Source organism: Oncorhynchus masou, chromosome 28 (assembly GCF_036934945.1).
Source record: "Oncorhynchus masou masou isolate Uvic2021 chromosome 28, UVic_Omas_1.1, whole genome shotgun sequence".
Lineage (NCBI taxonomy): Eukaryota > Metazoa > Chordata > Actinopteri > Salmoniformes > Salmonidae > Oncorhynchus > Oncorhynchus masou.
Window position 1 is genome coordinate 78,279,875 of NC_088239.1, and position 19,594 is coordinate 78,299,468.

A 19,594-nucleotide genomic window follows, 5' to 3' on the forward strand; every position below is an offset into this window, starting at 1 on the left:
ATTGATTTATCAACAAAAGAAACTAATAATTAGTCAAAATAATATTTTTGTCTATTGGGGAATTAATAAACCTATATATTAGAATGAATTATAATGCCACACCAGAGGACAAATTCAAGGCTATAATGCATGACATGGTTAATTAAATATGATTTTTTTCAATAAATCAAAGGTGGCCACATAACATTTTTAATTGTTTAGACAGTCTATTGCAACTATATGTTTTGTTTACATTAATTTTAGAATATATATTTTTTTCACTTTTGTTTTGGCCATATGGCAACTACTTAAATACATATACATACAGTGGCTTCAGAAACTATTCACAATCCTTGACCTTTTCCACATTTTGTTGTGTTTAATGTGTATAATTCCATTCGCTCAGTTCCAGCTATTAATATGAGCCGTCCTCCCCTCAGCAGCCTCCACTGCTCTACTACTCCATACTTTATCTGTAAGGACCCTCAGTCGAGCAGTGAATTTCAAACAGATCCAACCATAAAGAACAGGGAGGTTTTCCAATGCCTCGCAAAGAAGGGCATCTATTTATTTATTTGTATTTATTTAACCTTTATTTAACTAGGCAAGTCAGTTAAGAACAAATACTTATTTACAATGGCGGCCTACCAAACCCTCCCCTAACCCGGACGACGCTGGGCCAATTGTGCGACGCCCTATGTGACTGCCAATCAAGGCCGGTTGTAATACAGCCCAGGATCGAACCCGGGTCTGTAGTGACGCCTCTAGCACTGCGATGCAGTTAGACCGCAGTGCCACTCGGCATGGTAAAGTTATTAATGATGTCAACGATTGCAGCGTCATCCAAAGAGCAGACAAAGACCAGACCATTGGTTGCTACGCAACGACTGACTGCTTCCGGCTCAGAAAACCACCTTAGTCCTGCACTGAAGCTGGTACAAGGTGATTGAACAGCTCCCAACAGCAAAGATGTTCTGGCTGGTCTGGTCTGGTAGATAGTCTGGCTGGTTTTAGCTAGTAGATGGTCTGGCTGGTTTTAGCTAGTAGGTAGTCTGGCTGGTTTTAGCTAATAGATAGTCTGGCTGGTTTTAGCTAATAGATGTTCTGGCTGGTCTGGTCTGGTAGATAGTCTGGCTGGTTTTAGCTAGTAGATGGTCGAGCTGGTTTTAGCCCTTACAGAAAAAAACATATGATTTCACGTGATGTGAAATTTTACATGATCACATGTGTGTAGTTTTATATTATCACATGTTGCTTTACATGTTGCCTCATGTTATTACATTAACTTCACATGAAAGCATGTATTTTTGGAACAGTTCACATGTGGCCTGGTGACATTCATGTGTTTTTTCTGGAAGGGGCAGGTCAATCAGCTACCAGTTACCAGTTACCATGTCTCAAAACCTACCTAGAGCTAGCCAAACTGGTTTAACTGGTCTCCAGGTTGAGCTGGATTCTCCAGCAGGGTATGTTTTAGGGACATGTATTCCAAAGTGGTACCAAACTTAAAAATCGAGCACAGGAAACATACTTTACAACTGGATTAATCTGGTGAAAATTTTATTGAACACTAAAATAAAAGGATTGATGGTTAATACAACTGTAAAACATCCACATGTTCATCTATACCCTTCAAAGCAATACATCTGTTGCCATGAGAATCCACTTCATTTTCCAGGATCATAACCAATGATGTATATAAACCCTGGATTGTTGACGCTATGTATCGGCCATATTGACACTCCCCAGTAGGCGCTGTCCTCCATAGGAATGAATGGAATTCTACAATATTTCAATGTTTCAAGGACAAAATTGCATGTATTTAAGTATTTTGTTGTTGTAGTGGGGACAGTAACATTAGTAATCTCAAAAAACTATACTTTTAAGGAAAATGCTATATATTTTTTACTTTATGTTTAGCTCACATTATATCATTTAAAAATATGCATCAAGGTGTCTGTAATAGAATATATGTGGCAAAAACTAATGAAGATATTTATAAATTAATAGCATCCAATGGTGGGGGAGTGCCAAGATGGAGACACAGTGGCTTCAACATAACGACCTATCAGTCATGTAGTGTTTATATAAATCACTGATCATAACCCTTTGAAGACTGCATTCTCTACAGCTTTAACCCTCTCCCGGACCCTGCTACATGTAAAAGCTATTCAAAGACAAACATTTGAATCATTAGCATAAAAAAATTAAAAATATCATTAGATTGTCTATAGATCTTTTGGAGCATACTCACAGAGGCAGGGTAACTGTAAATAGGCATCACTGATCCGATCACTATTTCCTTTGGCTAAAGTATCTTGTCACCTTGGTACTAACTGCTTTGAAAGCGGTAGGAGATACAGGTCTCTGTCTCCCATCTGTCTAGCTGTTGGGATGTCTTTTGCTTATAGCAAACACAATTTGCTAAATTCTGTAGTAATGACAGACGCTCCCTGGGGCCAGTACAAATGACACTCTGGTGGCAAAGTGTTGGTAGTACATGTCCTAATTGATGACGAGGCTTCCACTGACAGTAGGCTATTTACAGTTGCACTTTACCATGTGTGTTCTGGGAAGACATCTTGTGAGTGCACAACATGTCGAACTTCAAGTTTTTTTTATCCTACTTTTGAAATGTCCTCTTTGCATGCATGCAGTTTGGTTTCATATGAGCACCTTTATATCTTATCATATAGCACCATTTTTTATAGTAACCCCCCCTTTTCAGTTTAGGACCCAACTGTTGGCATGCATAAACTTTTTTTTTTTTTAAACGTGTTTTTTCTCAGATAGGTTTTTTCTAAACGTTGCAATCTTTTACAAACATTACAAGGCAATAAATGGATATTCATACGGTACCATACATGTAGAACATGAAGTATTACAGTACACAGGTTAAAGAAAGTTCTAGAATACTAAACAATTGCTTTCTTGTTTTGAGTCATATAATATTCTATAGGACACGCTAATGTTGTACATTACATTTATCCAAAGATACACTAAACATTTTTGCTTCACTATTTCATTTTTTATATCATTACCATAGACAGTTATATTTCGAAAAATCCCACTGCAGTAATGCCATGATAAAACACAAAAGCCAAAAGAAACAAACCAACAAAGCTTCTTCAATAGCCAGACTTTTTCACAGCACGCTACCTACACAACAATAAATTAGAAACATATGTAAATATGCCATCACTTTTCCCAAGTGAAGCCGGGACTCCTTTTCTCTTCATTGTCACTACTGCAGTTAGGTGGTTATTAGTGTTTTGTGGAACTCAAGTACTAAGTAGCCTATGCTTTTGGAATGATAATCTCCTAAACATGCTTGAACATCATTGGTGTTTTGTGCAATAGAAATCTGTTGCAATAAACATATCCCTCTTATTTCTTTCACAAGATTGACAGGTAATCTTTTCCATTTGTTCTAAAAACTAATAAAAATGATAATCCTAATCAAAACAATACCACCAAATTGTAAAGAAGTTTTAAGGCTAAAAGGTTGTAAACCTTTTGTTTGGATGATAACAGTCCAAATTGAATTCATTCAAGTGATTTATAAGAAACCAACTCAACCTTCAATGATGACCTTGCTTGCTCTTACAAAGACTTTTTGACCATTCAAACACCTGCCCAAGTCTAGTTGGATATCAGGCCGACACATGATCTAGTATGGCTTTCAGGCAAGCTACAAATACGGAATAGTCAATTAAATTCATTCTAACCGTGTCTTTCTTGGATAATACCGGTACGTCACTGTATTTTCTGTGGAGTCAATTGTGAAATACAACGTCCTTAATAGATTGCAAAAATAATAATAACTACAGAAAGCATTACATAATATACCAGACAAATATAATGGAATAAAACAGTATAATATATCTTTCATCTTTAATTCCATAGAATTTATCATTGACTTAATTTCATATATTTTAGTTTGGTAGAATAAGGAAGAGGAAACCTGTGTGCACGTAATCTAAAGTGCCTGCTTGTTTGATCATGTTGGGTTGATAGTTCCACCCACGTGAAATGGTTCAGGGACATTTTTGCAGCAAGATCTGGAGCATTTGTGGTTATGTCAAAACAACATATTTTTTCTATAAGTGATTAGCTCCAAATGTACAACAATTGAGTACTTTGCATTGGAAATGATAACCTTTGCTGCAACCATAAAGAGCTGTAAATTAATTTAATTTTCTTATCATCACGACACCACTACAACTTGGATTTAATCCTTAAACTTGACAATCAAACAAGACAAGTTACACTCAAAGAAAGTCTTAACCATACGCCTACAGCAGTCAGAAAGGTATGGACATTTCATTTTGAATAATTTCACAAGAAAACAGAGAAAGCTCAAGTATATTTACTAAATTGTGAGAACTTTTGAGAATTGAAGGTAGATATCAACCCCATTGGACATTGCCATTGCTAGCTGCCCTTACTTTAACAACAACCCAATCCAAGTAGACAAAACAATGCTAATACACTGTAATACCTTATTTAAAAGGGGTCACAGTGGGTTCAGGTAAAACAAGACTAGGAGCAGAAGGGCGGGCTAATAACTTCATGGCCACTATCTAGGTCAGTTTATATTTAAGTACAGCTTTTTTTAGATTAAAATAGGCGATATCAGCATCTAGCAGAAGATTAGCCTTATGGTGTGGTAATTTAAGTGCATGATTGTCACATCAAAGTTAAACCAATGCATGGATCATGTGATCCCTCCATGTAAATTAAGAACTAAACAGCAGAGGGAAGTGCTGCTTTTTTTGTTTGTTTTAAAGTGCTTTCTTAGGGAGGCTTGTGTTTTAAAGAGCAAATAAACTGTGCATCCCCACTCATATTCTCTCTCCATCTCCAAGAGAGGAAAAAAGCCATTGTTTATAGCCTAGGCCAAATTTTATCTTTCTTTGCCCCCAAAATACTGTGATCAGCCGTATAATCTCAAACAAACACATCACGGGGCATCTGCACTCTAAAATGTAGATATAAATTAAAGCATATGGGAACAAATTTAATATATTCCACATTTTGATTAAGTATGAGAATCCAAATGAATGTTGTAGTAAAGTTGTGCTTCAAATTATTTTTCTATAATAAAGTTGTAAAACATTTAATGTTGGAATAGATGAATGCAATCATTCAAGTGGAATTTCCATACCACACATTAGATAACAGAAAAACAATGAATAACCAGACTATTCTTGCGCTTTTCATGCACTATGGTTTGGATTGCTACCACTAAGAATTTAAAATAAATACCGGTCTTTAAGATATCAAAAATCATAATATTAAAGTTTGGTTTTAGAGACAACGATTTTTAACCTTGTCTTTTTTTGTTATTGACCTATCCCTTTTTCATAATATACAAAGCACCTCTTTCCTTGAGATTCAAGATTCAGTCCACTGCATTCATTTGAAACCACAATAAGCCTTAACACAGACTGTGGAAACTTATGCGACAGGAGCATGATGCATTCTGACTTTTCTATTAGGTTGTTCTCTCCAATGGATCTTCCATGCGGGACAAAATGTAAAGAAAATGACATTTGTCCATTTAAGCTCTGCAGAAGAACCACTGTTTTATAGACTCTGTGCAATGGGGCGTAGTTGCTCGGGAGTTGCAGCCAAAAGGAAAACAATGAAGAAATATGAACGCCTATTTCATACATCCTTTATCACCAGCTGCAAGGGAAACGTAAAATAGGAGTTTCAGCATAGAATGTTGGTTACAACTAGTACAAACAATTGTTAAGCCCTTACGAGTACTGCAAGATCATTTGTCTAGCAGACATGTGAAGAGGTGTTCAGACCAATGAGGTGTATCCTATGTGGATCAGCATATGATCATATCACTGACCAAATCAGCCCATCACCATATCTGGCATTAAGTCTATGGAGCGGTTTCGTGGACACAAACCCTAAATGGTAAAAATAATTAATGGATTCAAAATAATAATAATAATAATAAAAATGTAATATCGCATTTAACATATCACAATATTATTTTTTGACAATATTATAGATATTTTTTGCTACTGTAGATAGCATTAGTTAGCGCTAGTTGGCTGTACCTGCGCCAAAACTCTGGTATCTTTCCTCCTATAGCTTGTTCTCCATCTTCTTAAATACTGAGCCAACCTGTTTTCAGCCATTTTATTACCCTGACTGATCAAAACGTGTTTACTCATGACACGCTCTTGTCTCTCTGCAGCAGACATATGGTGAGCAATACATTTGGAACATCGAATCGCAATACATATAGAATCGTGAGAATCACAATACATATCGTATCGGCACCTAAGTATTGTGATAATATCGTGAGGTCCCTGGCAATTCCCAGACCTAGTAAAAAAATGTATAATAAAAGCTCCAGAGGTCTAAAATGTGTTAACAATTTAGATGTGGAGGAAGACAGAATATCACCTGTCATTTAAAGATCTCTGAGGTACCTGTGACAAGGGATAAACTGTCTGCTGCCTAACTCATTATAAACTGGGTGGTTCGAGCCCTGAATGCTGATTGGCTGACAGCCATGGTATATCAGACCGTATACTACGGGTATGACAAAACATGTATTTTTACTGCTCTAATTAAGTTGGAAACCAGTTTATAATAGCAATAAGGCACCTCGGGGTTTTGTTGTATATGGCCAATATACCAGGGCTATGGGCTGTGTCCAGGCACTCTGCGATCCGTCATGCCTAAGAGCCCTTAGCCATGGTATATTTGCCATATACCACACCCCCTCGTGCCTTATTGCTTAATGAAGACATAGGCAACAAAGCCTATATCAATAAAGATTATCTGTGTTAGGAGCTTTTCTCAGCATGACTTGACACTAAAAATATTGTATAGCAGATCATCAAAAAATCCAAGTGAGAAATTTGGTTTTCACTTAAAATTAATTTGTTAATAAATGACAGTCAAATGCATTAAATAACTTTTAAAATACACAGTGTGACAATGATAATTTTGGGGACACACAGACTAAGTTGCACCTGTTAGTAGTAAGGGTATCTGGGGTGTATTGATAGCTGCATGGGCTTGATCTCAATGTTTCAAGTATCATTGCAAGATTTGTGAAGGCATCAGAATTTTTACTGAAATTCTGGAACATGAGCAGTTTTAAGGCTACACCAAGACTCCGTTCCAAATGACACCGTTTTCCCTTTATAGTGCACTACGTTTGACCAGCTCCCTATGGGCCCTGGTCAAACGTAGGGCACTATACAGGGAATAGGGTGCCATTTGGGATGCATCCCAAAAACATGGAATGAACATCTACTGTGCTCGGTGGTGCGATAAAAAGTAGATTGCATGAATAATAGCCTATCTTTCTGTCAAAGCTGTGTGTGAATGTATATGAGATGATGTAACACTACCGTTATAACTAAGAAATTACAGCATCACTGCTAATCAACAGTTTCTTGATTGACATCTCCCACTTTGTATATCATATCTAAGCCCATGAATCATATCTTTCATATAGGCATTAGATGGTTATTTTGCAGACAGACATTGTTTAAAGATACATATTCTCATAGTAGTGTAGCATGGGTACCAGTCTGTTTGAGTTATCATTCCACTCTTTGCTATGTCATGTCATGTCATGTTTGGCATGACACAGAGTACATGGGGCGGCAGTGTAGCCTAGTGGTTAGAGCATTGGACTAGTAACCAAAAGGTTGCAAGTTCAAATCCCCGAGCTGACAAGGTACAACATCTGTTGTTCTGCCCCTGAACAGGCAGTTAACCCACTGTTCCTAGGCTGTCATTGAAAATAAGAATTTGTTCTTAATTGACTTGCCTAGTAAAATAAAGGTAAAAAAAAAAAAAAAAAAAAAACATGGAGTGGAATGTTAGCAAAACAGGTTCTGGAGTTCAGGCTAGTGGTAGTGTGCATTTCTATCAAGTACTATTATTATTATATTATTTGGTTAGTGCCCAAACCACACGAATAACAATACCCCAAATCCTTCATCCTTGTTTATTCTATACTAAGATTAAATCCTCAATCATTTAATACTAACTACACAGAGCAAATGATTGTTGATGTTTAAACAACAATATCATGTCTAGCCTTCAGCTGTAAATCTTACAATACACCCCACTGCCAATGCTGGTGGGATACCGGAAGTTGTACACTATCATGTCTCACCCTGAGGTATATGGGGCTCACCTTTTTTCTTCTTCACTCAAACAAGCACATGCGCACACGCACGTACATTCACACACACTGCAATTCTTGAAATGGACAGTCGACCACAACGAAACATGTTTCTACGCTTCATATAAATGACCTAGCTATATTATCATCTAGCATTTTGTATATTAGTTTTCATTGTGCAAGAATAGGCAAACCGTCCTCCTGCACCGATTTCAAAACGGATGCCATAATCTAAATATACGAATGAAACACAATAACCATGAAAAAATGTAAAAGTGCTAGTTGACAATAGTCATACAGTACAGTATTATAGAGGTACATTGAGAATACTTTTTCTTATAAACTAGGATATTGTCACGTTTACCTTTTCCCTTCTCCGTTTTAACCCACCATCACTAGAAACCTCTAACAACCACAGTATGCCATTGTCAATCCTCTTGGTCTTCACCGTCCTCGCGAGTCTCTGTCCTCTTCTCGTGACAGGTGAAAATTCGCCGCATTTCTCCCTCATACCTGATGAAATTCTCTCCAAATCTGGCCCAGGCTTTCATGGGGACTGTTATGGTGTTCCTGTATGGCTGTCGTACCTCGCTAATCTTCAAAAACACACCGTACCGGTTGGAACCAACGTCGAAATAAAACCTCTTATTGTCCACTCGAAAGGATTCTGCCTCGGGAAGCTCGGGGGATTCTTCGTGGATCCTATTGCCTCTTCCACGCTCATCCGTGGCATCACCATCGCCGTAGTCTTCAATAAGCTGCGACAGTGCATCTCTGAATTCGATTAGCCCTTGAGCCGGCAACACTATGGTCTGCTCGATGCCCTGGCCGTAGTAACCCATGGTGCCATGTCCTCTGCTGACAGTCTGTCTGATGCGGAGGAACCTGCCTCGCTGGTTCTCTTTCAGATCCAGATAGTACTTTCTATTGTCTCTCTCAATGAATTCACTCTTCAGGACGCGATGAGTATGCTCCTCCGACACCGCAGAGCCGGTGGGAGATACTGATGCTGCATGGTGGTGATCTTGCTGTCTTCTGCGGGAATCTTGGGGGCGGCCCTGGCCATTGCTCTGCTCTTCTGGCCGTGGTACCAGGCCACCTCGCAACCCAATGTGAGCGTAATAATCGATGAAGTCCCCCAGGCAATATCGTAGATCGGGTGCCATTGACATGGACAGCGTTAATTTGCTCTTCCTGATGTTATCATGGCGGCCTCTTCCAATCCAAACCTCTGCAATTTTTAGGAATCTGCCCCTTGCACTTTGTTTTACGTCCAAATAAAACCGTTTCTTCTGGATATCGACACGTTTAGAGGCAAGCTCCTGAATGTCTATGCCCTGCTGCTGTGTGCCAGGGTGAACATACTGTTGAGGATATGCGCCTCTCGTCATAGAATCTGATGTAATCCTTCCTCTGCCTCTTTCCATCCCTCTTGAACATGTATCAGCCATAATTATTTCGTTTCCACCACTGTTAGCACACGAAAATTTGCTTATCCATTAATAGCCAACATGCTGTCTTTCAGGTAACGTTAAGCATATTAATTTAGCTAGCTAGCCTGCCAGCTTGTGGCTATAGTAGCCTAACACGTTTGAAAAATGCCTCGAATGACGTAAAAATGGCAGATGCTCGGCAGGAATCGTCAGCAGATCGAGTTTCTGTGTCCTGATTAAAGGTCAAGCGTAACGTTTGGTGCCGTTTCCATCGTAGACCTTGGCAAGCCGGGTTACCTAGCTACCCCTTTCCCTGCATCTGACACTTCTCCCACGTCTGCTAAGAGGCTATGAAAGCTGCTAGCCTACTGAAATGAAAGGAGAAATCGTCCAATCCAGGGTCTCTTGCTTCCGTAGCAGCGGCTTGATGAGCCCAATGAACCCACCCACCAAGCACCGACCAACGCCAACGTCTTTTGGACGTCTTTTTTTGGTCCTATCCGGATCAGACATTTTTTTGTCTTTTTTTGGTGAGGTCAGGACCGGCCTTGATTTCAACGTCCGGACCACATTTGGCACACACCTAGACGTCTATAATTGGTTCAGATTTGGTTCAGTCGTGACCGTGACCGGCCTTGATTTGGCCCAAACATGGACATCTATGATTGGTTCAGATTTGGTCGAGTCACTAAAGAAAAGTAGAGTATGGTACAGTACAGTATAATGTACTGTATTGTACACTACTTTACTCTAATGTACTCTACTGAACTAAACTGTACTGTACTCTACTGAATAAAACTCTACTGTCCTGTACCATTCTCTACTGTGCTAAACTGTGGCATATTGTACTGTGCTGTTCAAACTTGTGAAACATCCTAGACATCTATGATTAGTTCAGCTTTGGTCTGGTCCTGACTGATCAAATATGAACTTGTTTGAGTGCGGAGCTCATTAGAATATTACCAAGCATGTTTTGCAAGTGATTATTTTTACATCAACACTTTGGTAATTCAGTAGACACTTATTTTCAACATCTGTAAATTATGTCTTTTCAACTTTCATTCAGAGCCGAAAATTAACCTGATTTCAACATCTGGAAAATACATATTTTCCAATCAAATCAAATGTTATTTGTCACATGCGCTGAATACAACAGGTGTAGACATTACAGTGCAATACTTACTTACCAGCCATTTCCCAACAATGCAGAATTAAAAAATATGAAACATTTGCAAAATTTAAAAAAAGGAAATAGTAACACAATAAAATTACAATAACAAGGCTATATACAAGGACTACCGGTACCGAGTCAATGTGCAGGGGTACGAGGTAGTTGAGGTAATCTACATAATATGTGCAGTACATGTTGGTAGGGGTAAAAGTGACTAGACAATCAGGGTAGATCATAAACAGTAGCAGCAGCATATGTGAAGAGTGTGAAAGTGTGTCTATGTGTGAGTGTATGTGTTGCGTCAATATGCGTGTGTGTGTGTGTGTGTGTTGGAGTGTCAGTGTAGTATGTGTAAATGTGTGGGTAGAGTCCAGTGAGTGTGAATAGAGCCAGTGGAAGAGTCTGTGCAATAAAAAAATCAAATTTATTTGTAACATACACAGATGTTAGCAGATGTTTATGCGAGTGTAGCGAAATGCTTGTGCTTCTAGTTCCGACAATGCAGTAATAACCAACGAGTAATCTAACCCAACAATTCCAAAACTACTACCTTATACACACACAAGTGTAAAGGGATAAATAATATGTACATAAAGATATATGAATGAGTGATGGTACAGAATGGCAAAGGCAAGATGCAGTAGATGGTATCGAGTACAGTATATACATATGAGATGAGTAATGTAGGGTATGTAAACAAAGTGACATAGTTTAAAGTGGCTAGTGATAAATGTATTACATAAAGATGCAGTAGATGATATAGAGTACAGTATATACATATGAGATGAGTAATGTAGGGTATGTAAACATATATATACACACACACACATACACTACCATTCAAAAGTTTTGGGTCACTTAGAAATGTCCTTGTTTTTGAAAGAAAAGCACATTTTTTGTCCATTAAAATAACATCAAATTGATCCGAAATACAGTGTAGACATTGTTCATGTTGTAAATGACTATTGTAGCTGGAAACAGCTGATTTTTAATGAAATATCTACATAGGCGCACAGAGGCCCATTATCAGCAACCATCACTCTTGTGTTCCAATGGCACATTGTGTTAGCTAATCCAAGTTTTATCATTTTAAAAGGCTTATTGGTCATTAGATAACCCTTTTGCAATTATGTTAGCACAGCTGAAAACTGTTGTGCTAATTAAAGAAGCAATAAAACTGTCCAGCTTCATTAAATTGTACCCGCAAAACACCAATCTCTATAGTCAACAGTGAAGAGGCGACTCTGGGATGCTAGCCTTCTAGGGATGCTGGTCATATATATATATATATATATATAGTAAAAATCAAAATCTAATCAAATGTTATTGTTCACATACACATGGTTAACAGATGTTAATGCGAGTGTAGCAAAATCCTTGTGCGTCTAGTTCAGACATTGCAGTAATATCTAACAAAAAGTACCAGTCAAAAGTATGGACACATCTACTCATTCAAGGGTTTTTCTTTATTGAATTTTGTTCCCTGCATTGTAGAGTAACAGTGAATACATCAGAACTATGAAATAACACATATGGAATCATGTAGTAACCAAAAACAGTGTTAAACAAGTCAAAATATATTTTAGATTCTTCAAAGTAGCCACCCTTTGCCTTGATGAAAGCTTTGCACGCTCTTTGCATTCTGTCAACCAGCTCCACCTGGAAAGCATTTCCAATAGTCTTGGAGCAGATCCCAGCATATGCTGAGCACTTGTTGGCTGCTTTTCCTTCACCCTGCAGTCCAACTCATCCCAAACCTTCAGGAAACAGCAGAGGGAGCACCCCCCCATCCACATCAACGGGACGGCAGTGGAAAAGGTGGAAAGCTTCAAGTTCGTCGGCATACACATCACTGACAAACTGAAATGGTCCACCCACACAGACAGTGTGGTGAAGAAGGAACAAAAACCCCTCTTCAACCTCAGGAGGCAGAAGAAATTGGTCTTGGCACCTAAAACCCTCACAAACCTTTACAGATGTATAATTGAAAACATCCTGTCGGGCTGTATCACCGCCTGGTACGGCAACTGTACCTCCCGCAACCGCAGTGCTCTCCAGAGGGTGGTGCAGTCTGCCCAACGCATTGCTGGCAAACAGACTGCCCTCCAGTACACATACAGCACCAAATGTCACAGGAAAGCCTCAAAGATCATCAAGGACAACAACCACCCGAGCCACTGCCTGTTCACCCCGCTATCATCCAGAAAGCGAGGTCAGTACAGGTGCATCAAAGCTGGGACCGAGAAACTGAAAAACAGCTTCTATCTCAAGGCCATCAGACTGTTAAAGAGCCATTAGAGGCTGCTGCCCTATATACATAGACTTGAAATCACTGGCCACTTTAGTAATGGAACACTAGTCACTTTAATAATGTTGCCATATTTTGCATTACTCATATGCATATACTGTATTCTATCCTATTCTACGTTGTCTTAGTCTATGCCTCTCTGACATTGCTCATCCAAATATTCATATAGTCTTAATTCCATTCCTTTACTTTAGATTGTGTGTATTGTCAAATATTACTTGTTAGATATTTTTGCACTGTTGGAGCTAGAAACACAAGCATTTTGCTACACCAGCAATAACATCTGTTAAACACGTGTAATGATTGATTGAAAGCATCTCAATTGGGTTGACATTGGGTGATTGTGGAGGCCAGATCATCTCATGCAGCACTCCATCACTCTCCTTCTTGGTCAAATAGTCCTTACACAGCCTGGAGTTGTGTTGGGTCTTTGTCGTTTTGAAAAACAAATGATAGTGGGACTAAGCGCAAACCAGATGGGATGGCGTATCGCTGCAGAATGCTGTGGTAGTCATGCTGGTCAAGGGCACCTTGAATTCTAAATAAAACACTGACAGTGCCACCAGCAAAGCACCCACGCACCTCCTCCTCCATGCTTCACGGTGGGAACCACACATGCGGAGATCATCAGTTCACCTACTCTGCGTCTCACAAAGACATGGCGGTTGAACCGTAAATCTCAAATTTGGACTCATCAGACCAAAAGACAGATTTCAACAGTCTAATGTCCATTGCTCGTGATTCTTGGCCCAAGCAAGTCTTCTTCTTACTGGTGTCCTTTAGTAGTGGTTTCTTTGCGGCAATTCGACCATGAAGGCCTGATTCACGCAGACTCCTCTGAACAGTTGATGTTGAGATGTGTCTGTTACTTGAACTCTCTGAAGCATTTATTTGATCTGCAATTTCTGTGGCTGGTAACTCTAATAAACGTATCCCCTGCAGCAGAAGTATCTCTGCGTCCTCCTTTCCTGTGGAAGTCCTCATGAGAGCCAGTTTCATCATAGCGCTTGATGTTTTTTGTGACCCCTTGAAGAAATGTTAAAAGTTCTTGACTGATTGACTGACCTTCATGTCTTAAAGTAATGATGGACTGTCGTTTCTCTTTGCTTATTTGAGCTGTTCTTGCCATAATATGGACTTGGTCAATTACCAAATAGGGCTATCTCTGTATACAACCTTGTCAAAACACTATTTCATAGTTTTGATGTATTCACTATTATTCTACAATGTAGAAAATAGTACAAATAAAGAAAAACCCTGGAATGAGTAGGTGTGTCCAAACTTTTGACTGGTACTGTACTGTATATATATTTATATGTTAAAAAAAGGGGTTCAATGCAAATAATCCGTTAGCCATTTGATTAAATGTAAGCAGATTTATGGCTTGGGGGTAGAATCTGTTCAGGAGCCTATTGGTCCTGCTTGCTGTGCAGTAGCAGAGAGAACAGTAAATGACTTGGGTGGCTGGAGTCTTTGACACCACCTGGTATTGAGGTTCTAGATTGCAGGGAGCTTGGTCCCAGTGATGTACTGGGCCACACACACTTCCCTCTGTAGTGCCTTACGGTCAGATTCCAAGCCGTTGCCATGCCAAGCAGTGACGCAGCCAGTCAAGATGCTCTCAATGGTGCAGCTGTCGAACTTGTGCCCCTTTCATTCAGAACCTAAAATGAACCTAACTTCAACGTCTGGAAAATACGTATTTTAGACGTTACTTTGCTTACTGGGCATCCAACTCTCCCTTCCTCTCCAGCGGCGAAATCCCACAGATAAAGCTACAGACAACCTAGTTTGAGATGAACAATTTTATTTGACACAGCAAGTGAATTTACTGCAAATAACTGCCTTTATAAAGTAGGATAGAATAGCTGCAATAACGTTAGCCGTCACCATCGATATAGATGCTGCAACATATAAAGGCCTACCAATTTTTTTTTACGTGAATCAGGGACAAACATGATCATTGATTGAGAAAATATCGTAATGGCTATCGGAATAAAGTGATGTTTAAACTCGTTATATGCAAAATGTTCCATCCAGTTTTTCCCCGCGACATAAAAAAAGAACATTCTGAATTCAACAACGCAACTGGTTTCGAACAGATGATAAAATAGGTAAGAGATAATCAACGATGTGTTCTATGGAAAATGCGCGTCATGGAACACACCATCTATAGAGTTGCATTATTTTCTAGCGAACGCATAGAGCCCCGGGTTGATTATTTATGCCATGGCTATAATTTAACATATTTGCCGCATGAAATGTATTGATTTACTGGTATAAATGTTTTCTGCATCCACTGAAGTAGCTAGCACGTTTACTAGATAGCTACAGTAGTTTCCGTGGTAACCAAACAAACAGACTTGCTAGTTTATCTAACAAAACAATCAGTACTAACTTGCCATTATGACAAATCGAATCCATTTTATATTTAGCAGATGCTCTTATCCAGAGCGACTCGCAGTAGTGAGTGAATACAGCACCAGTCAAAGGTTTGGACATACCTACTCATTCAAGGGTTTTTCTTTATTTTTACTGTTTTCTACATTGTAGAATAAAACTATAAATAAACTATAAATAACACATATGGAATCATGTAGTAACCAAAAAAAGTGTTAAACAAAGTAGCCACCCTTTGCTTTGATGACAGCTTTGCACACTCTTGGCATTCTCTTAACCAACTTCACCTGGAATGCTTTTCCAACAGTGTTGAAGGAGTTCCCACATATGCTGAGCACTTGTTGGCTGCTTTTCCTTCACTCTGTGGCCCAACTCAACCCAACTCATCCCAAAGCACCCCTACACCATCACAAATCCTCCTCCATGCTTCTCGGTGGGAACCACACATGCGGAGATCATCCGTTCACCTACTCTGCGTCTGGAACAAAAATGATAGATTTACACCTGTCTAATGTCCATTGCTCGTGTTTCTTGGGCCAAGCAAGTGTCTTCTTATTGGTGTCATTTAATGGGTCTGCAGGTAGCCTAGAGGTTAGTTACCGAAAGGTTGCTGGATCGAATCCCCAAGCTGACAACGTAAAAATCTGTCGTTCTGCTCCCGAACAAGGCAGTTAACCCACTGTTCCCCGGTAGGCCGTCATTGTAAATAAGAATTTGTACTGATTTGCCTAAAGTTAATTTAAAAACAAATTGGTACACACACTTCACCACAGTGTTCTCCACTCTATATAATAGATGTGATGTTGTTTATTTGATTTATTGCTAAAATAAAGGTTCAATAAAATAAGTAATAAACTTGAGTTCTTACCGATTTAAAAAATAATAATATTCTGACTGACTTCAAAGAGACCACATTCAAATCCTTCATCCCCCACTTAGTCTGACTGCTGCTCTCTCTGGCTCCACAACAAACCCCCGCTCGGCCATCTAGAGGTGTGAATACCCAGCCAGCCTACAAGAAGAGGATGGTAAATGCTTTACAGCAGAAAGAGACTTGGGACCAGTAGCACAATCTTGTGTAAAGGGTGTTCTAAATAGTGTAATTGTAAATAGTGTGTACATTTATTAATTTATATATATATTTTTACTTTGTGTTTGGTTTGTGGTGTGTTCACTTATGACATTAAATCAGTGTTGGCTGCTAGCTTGGCCATGAAATATTTCACTTCTGTGTTTGGAGACATTGGATCAGCATTCTTGTTGCGTCTCCTGTTAGTACATTTTATGTAGAGAAGCTAATAATCCATCATGTATGAAATTCCTGGGAGTGTGTAAACTTGTATTTTTTATTAGCACAGCATTTTTGTATGTTTTCTATAATTATATTCTTGAAAATGTATCAATTTACCAATTCGGCCACTTGGGTACATTTGGGAAAATCGTGAAGAACACCTGGGTGACTTCATCCTAAATGCTGGAGACTCATATCTCTCTCACTAGCTTTAAGCACCAGCTGTCAGAGCAGTTCACAGATCACTGCACCTGTACATAGCCCATCTGTAACTAGCCCATCCAACTACCTCATCCCCATAGTGTATTTATTTATCTTGCACCTTTGCACCCCAGTATCTCTACTTGCACATTCATCTTCTGCACAGCTACCATTCCAGTGTTTAATTGCTATGTTGTGGTTACTTTGCCACCATGGACTATTTATTGCCTTACCTCCCTTATCCTACCTCATTTGCACATGCTGTATATAGACTTTCTACTGTATGTTTGTTTATTCCATGTGTAACTGTGTTGTTGTATGTGTCGAACTGCTTTACTTTATCTTGGCCAGGTCGCAGTTGCAAATGAGAACTTGTGCTCAACTAGCCTACCTGGTTAAATAAAGGTTAAATAAATAAACATAAAAAATGTCATGTAGCTTGCTCATTCTTGAAGTTATCAGTGTGAACATTTGCACATACACTGTTGCCCTCTTGTGGACACCATGTAAACAGCTTCCTAGCTGAATGTGTGACCTTTCTCTTGCATTTCAAAGATAATGGTACAACAAAAATAAAATAAAAAAATGTATTTGTATTTTCTTTTACCAGATCTAATCTACAATGTAGAAAAGAGTAAAAATAAAGAAAAACTCTGAAATGAGTAAGTGTGTCCAAACGTTTGACTGGCACTGTGTATTTTCATATTTGTTGTAATGGTCCCTGTGGGAATCAAACATCCACCGCTGGTTTTGCAAGTGCCATGTGCTACCAACTGAGCCGCATAATTCAACAATGCCAATAATGTTTTCAATTCGACTTCCGCTTTCAATAGCAGCACAAACATAGAACATGTAAGAATGAACTTTAGCCATTGAATTCTACCATGTAAATGTACCGTCCATTATAATGAAATGATACAAAACAAAATTTCCTTCAAGCAAATCAGAAACAAGTATTCATCAATACCATTGTATAATTAAGCAATAAGGAATGAGGGGGTGTGATTTATGGCCAATATACCATGGCTAAGGGCTGTTCTTAGACAAATCAAATTTAATTTACAGTGAAATGCTTAGTTACAAGCCCTTAACCAACAATGCAGTTAAGGGGAAAAAAAGTAAGAGGGTAGCTATTTGATTAGCGGTTTAGGAGTCTTATGGCTTGGGAGTAGAAGCTGTTTAGAAGCCTCTTGGACTTAGACTTGGCGCTCCGGTACCGCTTCCCGTGAGGTAGCAGAGAGAACAGTCTATGAATAGGATGGCTGGAGTCTTTGACAATTTTTAGGGCCTTCTTCGGACACCGCCTGGTAGAGAGGTCCTGGATGGCAGGCAGCTTGGCCCCGGTGATGTACTGGGCCAAATGCACTACCCTCTGCAATGCCTTGCGGTCGTTGGCTGAGCAGTTGCTATACCAGGCAGTGATGCAACCCATCAGGATGCTCTCGATGGTACAGCTGTAAAACCTTTTGAGGATCTGAGGACCCATGCCAAATCTTTTCAGTCTTCTGAGGGGGAATGAGTTTTGTCATGCCCTCTTCACGACTGTCTTGGTGTGCTTGGACCATGTTAGTTTGTTGGTGATGTGGACGCCAAGGAACTTGAAGCTCTCAACCTGCACCAATACAGCCCCGTCGATGAGAATGGGAGAGTGCTCGGTCATCCTTTTCCTGTAGTCTACAATCATCTCCTTTGTCTTGATCACGTTGAGGGAGAGGTTGTTGTCCTTGCACCACACGGTCAGGTCTCTGACCTTCTCCCTATAGGCTGTCTCATCGTTGTTAGTGATCAGGCCTACCACCGTTGTGTCATCAGCAAACTTAATGATGGTGTTGGAGTCGTGCCTGGCCGTGTAGTCATGAGTGAACAGGGAGTACAGTAGGGGACTGAGCACGCACCCCTGAAGGGCCCCCGTGTTGAGGACCAGCATGGCGGATGTGTTGTTACCTACCCTTACCACCTGGGGTTGGCCCGTCAGGAAGTCCAGGATCCAGTTGCAGAGGGAGGTGTTTAGTCCCAGGGTCCTTAGATTAGTGATGAGCTTTGAGGGCACTATGGTGTTGAACACTGAGCTGTGGTCAATGAACAGCATTCTCACATAGGTGTTCCTTTTGTCCAGGTGGGAAAGGGCAGTGTGGAATGCAATAGAGATTGCATCATCTGTGGATCTGTTGGTGTGGTATGCAAATTGGAGTGGGTCTAGGGTTTCTGAGATAATGGTGTTGATGTGAGCCATGACCAGCCTTTCAAAGCATTTCATGGCTATAGTCGTGAGTGATGCGGGTCGGTAACAATTTAGGCAGGTTACCTTAGTGTTACTCACAATGCAACGCAGAGTGCCTGGATACATCCCATCGCCGTGGTATATTGGCCATATACCACAAACCCCAGAGGTGCCTTATCGCTGTTATAAACTGGTTCCGAACGTAATCAATGCAGTAAAAGTAAATGTTTTGTTATACCCGTAGTATACGTTTTGATATACCACGGCTGTCAGCATTCAGGGCTCGAACCACACAGTTTCTTATTAAGTGATAATGCCAGAGAAGCCGGTGTTTGGAGGACATATTGGCACAGGTGTTGTTATATCCTCCAAACATCGGCTTCGATGGCATTATGACTTTTATACAATGGGTTA

The 19,594-nt window shown here is 39.7% G+C and overlaps 1 protein-coding gene across 2 annotated transcripts in view; it reads right to left on the reverse strand.

Annotated features, from left to right (window-relative positions):
- purg (purine-rich element binding protein G) overlaps positions 1-19,594 on the reverse strand; it is a 43,032-nt gene that overhangs the window by 19,716 nt on the left and 3,722 nt on the right. The window contains exon 1 of one of the 2 annotated variants that reach the window (XM_064943460.1): positions 8,520-10,187. The exons of the other annotated variant lie outside the window; for it this stretch is intronic. Within the exon in view, the coding sequence (XP_064799532.1) occupies positions 8,584-9,606 (1,023 nt within the window). The 5' untranslated portion in view covers positions 9,607-10,187 and the 3' untranslated portion in view covers positions 8,520-8,583. Of the gene's footprint in view, positions 1-8,519; positions 10,188-19,594 lie in introns of those variants that run through there. 2 annotated transcript variants of the gene reach the window in all.